This window comes from Triticum dicoccoides, chromosome 2A (genome assembly GCF_002162155.2).
Source record: "Triticum dicoccoides isolate Atlit2015 ecotype Zavitan chromosome 2A, WEW_v2.0, whole genome shotgun sequence".
NCBI classification, from domain to species: domain Eukaryota; kingdom Viridiplantae; phylum Streptophyta; class Magnoliopsida; order Poales; family Poaceae; genus Triticum; species Triticum dicoccoides.
This window is the reverse complement of record NC_041382.1, coordinates 327,649,069-327,657,298: the sequence shown is the minus strand read 5'-3', so window position 1 is coordinate 327,657,298 and position 8,230 is coordinate 327,649,069. Positions and strand designations below refer to the sequence as shown.

Below are 8,230 nucleotides of genomic sequence, written 5' to 3'. Positions count from 1 at the left end.
GATCGTAGTATCTGGGACATTATTTGGAAGGCAAAGGTTCCTCGGAAAATCAAGATCTTTGGGTGGAGAGTAGCCACTTGCACTTTGGCTACAAAAAAGAATAAATGGAAGCGCACACTGGAAGTGAACAGCACTTGCAACATTTGCGGGAACGGCGAGGAAGATGAATTTCACGCAGTCATTTCGTGCACCAAGAGTAAGGCACTAAGACATGAAATGAGAGCAATCTGGGAGCTGCCTAGTGAGGAAAAATTCAGATTCACAGGTGATGATTGGCTACAGATTCTCCTAAACCCATGCAAGCCAGAGACTAGAACAAAAGTTTTACTGATGTTGTGGCGATGTTGGTTTCTTCGAGATGATTGCACCCATAATGCAGGGAAGGAGCTGGTAAGCCGATCCGTTATGTTCTTAAAGCAGTACGAGGAGGAACTAATCTGCGGAGTCTTGGGAGAGGAAACTGATATAAAGGGTAAGCAGAAGGCGTTACAGGGCGGGCATGCTCTGGCGAAGGGGATTTCTCTGTTCCCTCTGTCAACAGGAATAGATGGAAAAGAGGTGGGAGCCACGGTGGATCCTACCACCAGCCATTGGAGGCCCCCTGTGGCGGGATCTGTCAAACTGAACACGGATGCAGTGTTTTTAACCGGCAGCGGTGATTCTCACTCGGGTGCAATTGCGCGAGACCAGGGGGGCCGTATCATCTTCTCGCTGTCTGAACATGGCTTGCGCTGCAAGTCCGCTGAGGAAGCTGAAGCGCAAGCTTTTGCTGACCGGGCTGCAACACTTGTCCGACCTCTGTACGGGCCCATTGATCGCGGAAACAGACTGTATGCACATTGTGAACGAGCTCAGGTCGGGCGTCAGTAATTTGTCTGCATGTTACCCAGTACTCGCTGATATCAAGGTGGAGCTGGCAAAGTTTGCTGATGCTCAGGTCCAACATGTTAGCAGGAATCAAAACAAAATGGCTCATCTACTGGCTGCCCGGGCTAGGAGAATGGATGGAATGTACATGGTAGCGGGTGTTCCGGATGATCTAAACGCTGCGCTAGTTGCTGACCTTGTGTTGGCTGAAGAGTAGATTATGTACTCTTTCCCCTCAAAAAAAAGTCTTTGTCTTGGCCATCTCCGATCGGACGTGGCGACGGGAGTGCGAGGGTGTTTATTCTTTCTTGAAGACGTTGTTGCGAAAGGAGTCGGCTTAGTCGTTGATGTTTATTTCATATCTTGAGTGATCCCGCTATAGTTGTCCATGCCTTGTACTCTGCTCATTAACTAGTGCTTGGGGCCCACTATTGCGGGCCTCTTGAGAGGTAGATGGGCGGTGCCAGGTGGGAATGCACATCTTCTGATTAGTTTTGTGAGATGTGTCGTATATGTCAAAATACAGATTATGAAAGCAATGACAGATGCAAATGTAAAAATACGATAGAGCAATACAAATGTAGTGCACATTATCACGCTTTGGACGAAATAATACAAATCTTGGGAAAAACGTAGCAGCATAAATATGATTCACGATGTAAATTTAGAAGCATGCAGATATCAACATTTAGGCATTCAACCCTGGAATGATATTTTGCAGTTTCAACAGAATACAAATATCATAAGTGAAAGGTTGTTTGCACCAAGAGGTGTTGATCCCGTGACCTTCGGGTTTCACCAACCTTCTGAACCTGAGATAGCACAAATTAGAATGTTACCTCAATGTGATGAAATGCAACCTTTATTACTGGCCTAATGATTTCAAGGGATTAATATAGTAAACCATCTCAGGAAAGATCCAACATTATTCCCAAGAAGCAGTTTCCAAAACAGCAAGATGTATGTATGTCATCAGGAACATTAGAGTCTAAAAAATAAAAGGAACATCCTACGTACAAACCTAAAGGAAACATGATATAAAACTACAACCGAGTGTATTAACTACGTATAGATAAGTCACCAATTAATAGAATATGGACAGAGGACTGGAGAAAACATAATAGTTACTTGTAGGTTGCATTGTCGTTGCTCATGATCAATCAAAATTCAAAAACAAAAAGGTAGAACAACACTGTTTTGTGATAATGCAAAGAACAAAAAGATGGATTTAAAGTTATCGAGCACTGCTAGGAAAATATTGTCTTGAAGAACGAAAGGTAAGAAAGCAATAAAGCAAACGTTGAACCAGTAAAAATATCCTCCAAGCTTTGCCTGAGAAGTGAAAACCCATCGAATATATTCTCGATTGCATATTTGTCTCTGTCGAGGTAGTGACTCTACATGAAGGATCTCCAAAAATTAGAATAAAGTTGCTTTTTCCTTTTTGAGAGTTTGATAGCAAAGCTGCAATGCATCAAAAAATGATTAGACTCGAGAAAAAAAGAAATCTCTGCTGTTTTATAGTCGAAGAACAGGCGTGCGTCCAAAAAATACAAAAATACTGAATTTGCCGGTGTAAGGAACTTGCAATGATACACTGAACCTCCACCGGCAGAACAAAGAAGCGGCAATCTGCAGAGATCGTACAGCCTGAGATATAACAGGGAAGGAACTGTTAGGGTGGAAAAATTAATCCAAAAGAACTTCATCTGCACAGACCATGACCATCCAAATGTAAACTGAAACAACAAGACTGTTCCAACATTCTAGAGAATCAGAAAAGGCTCTAAGATTATGACACTAGACAAATGACGACCAATAAATTCTCACCACCCTTGCAAGCAATTTGACAAATACTTCGTCTCCATTGATTGATCACCTTTTGCTTGCCCTCTCATCTATCAAATAAAAAATTCCAAAAGTCACAATCAAGAAAAAACAGTATCCATTTATTAGGAACTTGAATCCAGAACCGGGGAAACCGAGGAAGGAGCCATTGTACCAGAGATTCGTCGTGGAACGGCTCTTTCTGCCGCCGCCTGTCGTTTTATCCAAACTCATGGACCGTGAATCAACTACTGAACCAACTTAAAAACCATAGAAATTAAGGGAGGGGAAGAGGAGGAAGACCATACCGTCAAGAAGGTCGATGTCGAGGAGAAAGAACCAAGGGACGCCACAGATGGCATCGTAGCCGTCGTCGACGAGCTAGCGGCACTGCAGCTCACCGCCCGGCCAATCCAAAAGTACTTTACTGTGTACCGATTGTGAAAAATCCAAATCCACAGGGCATCCTGATATGCATATCCCTCATGATCACAAAATGAGTTATAGCTCTAACTTTTCTAAATGCTGATGTGAGTACCTCGAGCAGTGGTGGCGGCAGTGGGAGGCGGGATGGGAAGAGAGCACGGAAGGTGAGAAGGAGACCAACACCGGTGCCGTGGACAGACGGCGAGCAGCAGCGGCGGATGCTCCTGCCGAGGAAGACGGTGATGGAGTTGCGGACCACCACCGCAACTCGAGTTGCTTTAGTTTGAGACGTCTAAATTGCCCCGAGGGCACAGTTTAGCTAGTTTAGAACTGGATTTTGACAGACTGGGCAATGGAGACTGAGCCACCAACTATCTCGATCTCCCATGGAGATGGTCTATTTTGGCTGTTACAGTCTGAGCCATCATCCCATCTTACCTGAACAAGAGGGCATCATTTCAGTTCACAGATAACCAGTGAACCGTCCGACTATAAATTCATGCTTGATAAGAAGGTACAACTCTTAATGCATCTTCAGTGATCTACATCTAGAGCAAATTAGGACATAACTCCTCATATCAATTCATTTTTCTAATTAGACATTTTCATAACCATGCTATGTTTAAAAAAGTACCCCTACCCAAAAGTTAAAATCTACAAAAGTGCATTTCAGGCTCCATGGGAACACACTTTTTTGTAAGGATGTAAGATGGATAGGCAAGTTGCTCTAAATAAATTTCAGGGTGAATGAACCTGAATGTGACGGTGGGCCTTGGCACACGGTGTCACTTTGAAGCCTCACCAGGAGCATTTTAAGCCAAATTCATGGTCAGACAACATAAAAGGTCCGAAAGAAAATACATGTTTCTAGAATACTGCAAGGAAATCCAAAGATAATAGTGTTCTGAATTGCTAAGAACATAAATGCTTAATACAAACGATCGGAATACCTACCAGCAGGCTTTTCCATTTTGAACCAATCCACCTAATGGGGTCTACTTCATTAATACCTGTAATCATTCTAGATCGCCTACAAAACAGGAAGTAAACTCAGTAGATATTGTACAAAACAAAATTTCAGTTGAGTAGAATGAGACAGACCTCTCATTAACATCTTGACTCCTGTACTGAATCTTAAATCTCATTCTAATACAAAATGGACGATTCAAGCTCTTCAGGCACTTCCAGTACGGAACAATAAATCCGAATGCAGTAGGCCTGTAGAGAGTTCAATAAATGCAGATTCAAAATCTTTATGTATGTTTTGTGCTCACCAAACGTAAAAGGAATAGCTTTTCTATGGTTCCAGTGAACAGGTTTTACTTGTCTTTTGTAGTTACATATTATAAGCTATTTTATTGATGAAAAATATGACATATATGTGCCCAGCCTAAAAACCTACAAATATAACCAGGGTGCTATCCTACTGTTAGAATTAGATACTGATAGTTTTGCTTCAAAATCATAATTAATGATAGGACTGCAGAGAGCAGTTTGACCATTATTTCAAAGACACAACTTTTGTAAGGTGCTGAGTTAATAGCACAATAAAAAGAACAAACACTATAAGTTGCAAATGCATGATCCAACCCATATTAGTAAATTTTGGGCAGTATAAATAAACTTGCTTATGGAACATAGGTTGTGGTGTAGGGGAAGGTTGCCAACGAAACCTATGCCAGTTCAGAAAAGGGCTAAACAAAAGAAAGAGAACAAGAACAATGGCTTACAGAAATAACTACTTGTGAGCTCAAAGTGGAAATTTCGGACAGTTGAAGCCACATCTTCCATATACTACTATTTAACAATGCTCACTAAAATAGTCCTCCATGATATAATAGGCATGTGTGTTTGAAGACTAAATAGCAGTTACAGAGAGCTTCTTCAGTGGACTTTCTTTGCCTCCGAATTTGCAGGAACCAATGTGTTCAAACTAATATTTAATGTCTCTAGACCTATGTTTTTAAGGCGGTAAGGCGAGGCGAGGCGCTGGGGGGGCGCCTCACTGCCTAAGCGCTGAGGCATAAGGCGAGGCGACGCCTTAGAGACTTGTAAGCAACAGAATTAAGTAGAATTTGGTAGGCATTAAGCAACTAGGCATACAGCCATACACACCTTGCAACTGATTGTTGTAGAGCCCCCATCCTCTTTGCACTTGCTTTTCTCCCCAACAGAATTCTGCATCAACATGAAGTCATGAACAAATATGTTAGAATAATGTATCACTTACCAGTGCACATTCCACAAAAAATAGAAATAAAAGTGAGGCAGCGAACAAAAGTGGAAAGAAAGATAGCAAGTATGAGTGCAACTGCAATCTGCAATGCATGGCATATTACATAACCATTAACCAATTCAAATGACACAAGTCCAGTAGTCCACATAAGACAAACAGAATAATAGATAACTCCAGCATAGCAAAAGGGATAAAGGTGGCCAGCTCAGCTCTCTCATGTCTCTCCACTCTCAAAGTCTCAATCAAAAGTCATCATCATCAAACTCATTGGCATTGGTGTTGTCTTCACCATCTTGGGCAACATTAGTTGGCTCTTGATCGTCATTGCTCACATCATCATCATCCTCAACGTAGTCTGAATCCTCCCCCTCCGCATTGGGCATACTGTTGCTCTTGCTTGTTGTTGCTGTACTGCAGAGGAGGAGGAGCTGCTGGACAGGAGGATGAGGAGGAGCTGCTGGACAGGAGGAAGAGGAGGAGGAGCTGCTGGACAGGAGGAAGAGGAGGAGCTGCTGGAGAGGAGGAACCGTTGGAGAGGAGGGGGAGGAGCTGCTGGAGAGGAGGAGGAACCAGATCTGCTGGAGAGGAGCCACTGAAGAGAAGGAGGGGGAGGAGTGTGTGGATTGGGGGCTGTTTCTCTCTCTCTCTTTCTCCCTTCTTACCTGTTGGCGCCAACATGATTCCAGTTTCCCGCCAAAACTCTGTTTCCCGCCTAAAACAGCTCCCCTGCCTGCCTGGCAAGCTAAGGCGTCCAAAATGGACTAAGGCAACGCCTCGGACGCCTAGGCAGACGCCTCGGACGCCTTATAGCTTAAGGCGGACGCCTTAGACACCCACCTAAGGCGAGGTGGACGCCTTGCCCTCGCAGGGCGCCCTGACGCCTAAGCGTCGCCTAGGCGACGCCTTAGGGACGCCTTGAAAACAGAGCTCTAGACTAAGGCAAGCATGCAGTATTGACATCTCAAGTTACAGCGTTCAGTCAAGGAGATCCTCAAGTAGTTGTGGAACCTCCCGAAGGAATCAACAAGCATATCCGATGAGGGTGTTTCCACTGGTAGCGCTTCTGGCTTTGTAGCACAACAAGTCGAATATGCATTGGAGCACTGGCTCTGTAGCACAACAAGTCGAATATGCATTGGAGCACCTATTGCTGTAGGTGACTCTGGTTGAAGCGGAAGTGCTTGTCAGACTTCGGAGTCCTACCCTCAGAGCATCAACTTGCAAAGTTTTGGTTAACCTGTTATACAGAAACATCGAAGCTGATACACGAAAAGGCTTAATTTTCTCGACGAATCCACCGACTACGGAAAAAAAAACTCCACAAGGCTAGTCCAGCAAATTTGATCGTATCGAAAACTGCTAGCTCATCTCCAAATCGACATTGAAAAAAAAATCCGCACAATCAAGCAGAACGGGGGATAGATAGACCGCCGGTCTGGGAAGGCACCTGGTGGTCGAGGACGTTGAGGCGGCGGAGCTGGTGGTGTAGCCATTTCCCGGCGACGGGAGAGGAGAGGGGGCAGGGGGTGGGAGCAGCAGCGGGCTGCGGGACGGTGGGGGAGCAGCTCGAGTTGAGCGTGATGATGTCCTCGGATGCCGTCTCTCATCAGCATCGCACTCACCTTGGGGAACCCGCGCGTGGAGCTAGTCCGGCGACGCCGCTGAAGAGGAACGTCCATGAGGCGGAGCCACACGTGGGCGGGACGAGCCACCGCAGGCCGCCAAAGCCTCGCCGGCGACGAAGGGGACGCCGCGCCCGTAACCCTAACCATGGCTGAGGGTCGGCAGCGAGCGCGGGAGGCCGGATCTGGAGGGATGGAAGGAAGGAGCAGAGCGAGGGAAGGTCTTCAGTCTGCCACCCGCTGTCGGACTCGACGGAATCGGCCGGCGCGAGTGGCCGTGGCGGCGGCGGCGGCGAGGAGTCGCGGGGGAGAGAGGGCTCACGAGAGAGGAGAGAGAGAGGAGGCTTGCCTATGGGGATGGGGGGCTGGGAGCTGGCCAATCTCTCTTGCTTCTCAACGAATCGAACTTTTTTGTCCTTACCTAGTCCGACGTGTACATTGTGAGAGGGCGCACATTGTGCGCACGTTAATGCTTCTCGATGTAGTATTTGGCATCACTGCTTTGCATTAACTTTAATGAAAATGGAAATGTGCATAATAATGATGTAGAGGCTGGTGTTTTCAACCTCTCTTTTTTTGTGGAGGGGGAGGGGGGTTGCGCTCATTGTGAGAAGAAAGAATCTTGATTAAACATGTCTACCAATTATTTGTTAATCTTATCCTATTCAACAATATCATCCAAATTGGAAAGCTGAAGAAATAACAATTTTTCTTAGAACACAAGGTGACACACAGTATATACACTACCAAACCCTAGGCGGGCATCATTTGATATATAACAACAAATTACCAATGTGTGTGGATGTCTGGATCCAAAAACAGTTGACTAATGAAAATGCTGTTAGTTGTCAGCCACTAGTCGACTACTAGTAGGGTCATTGTGCCAGTTCAAGGCTTCGACCCTGGTATGCAAAAAAAAGATTAGAATCATGGAAACAATGTGTAAAGGCATGTTTCGATGAAAGTGAAGTACAAAAAGGATTGAATTGTAAGTGAGCATATGTATGAGGTGGAGGATCATAACACAAGGGAGGGGGGTATCTATTCAGATTTGGATTGGATGGGCTTCATGAGAACCCGCTACTCAATTCTCGTGAACAACCAAAAACAAGGTCGGCTTGATGTATCCTTCTGTGTGGTTTTCATGTCAAATCTACACCAAAAGAAAAGTCGCTCAAATTTCTAGTCTCTTTTATCTTGTGTTTTATCCATGTACTCACGTTGTGATAATTCTTCAGTGAGGGGAGCAATG

The 8,230-nt window shown here is 45.0% G+C and overlaps 1 protein-coding gene across 1 annotated transcript; it reads right to left on the bottom strand.

Moving 5' to 3' along the window:
- Window positions 1-2,237: 2,237 nt before the first annotated feature.
- On the bottom strand, window positions 2,238-7,337 carry LOC119354495 (auxin response factor 3-like). Its single transcript, XM_037621213.1, has 6 exons — window positions 6,804-7,337; window positions 5,236-5,298; window positions 4,222-4,338; window positions 4,075-4,150; window positions 3,233-3,558; window positions 2,238-3,161 (listed from the first exon to the last, which is right to left on the bottom strand). Exons 2-5 carry the CDS (start codon window positions 5,262-5,264, stop codon window positions 3,445-3,447), a joined length of 336 nt encoding a protein of 111 aa, XP_037477110.1. The 5' UTR covers window positions 5,265-5,298; window positions 6,804-7,337; the 3' UTR covers window positions 2,238-3,161; window positions 3,233-3,444.
- Window positions 7,338-8,230: the final 893 nt, after the last annotated feature.

Coding starts and splice junctions, on each gene's coding strand:
- LOC119354495 (XM_037621213.1), bottom strand. CDS start 5,264: ATGGGGGCTCTACAACAATCAGTTGCAAG. Junction 4,339..5,235: donor CTACAACAATCAGTTGCAAG/GTGTGTATGGCT, acceptor AACTCTCTACAG/GCCTACTGCATTCGGATTTA. Junction 3,559..4,074: donor CAAAATGGAAAAGCCTGCTG/GTAGGTATTCCG, acceptor CCTCTTGTTCAG/GTAAGATGGGATGATGGCTC.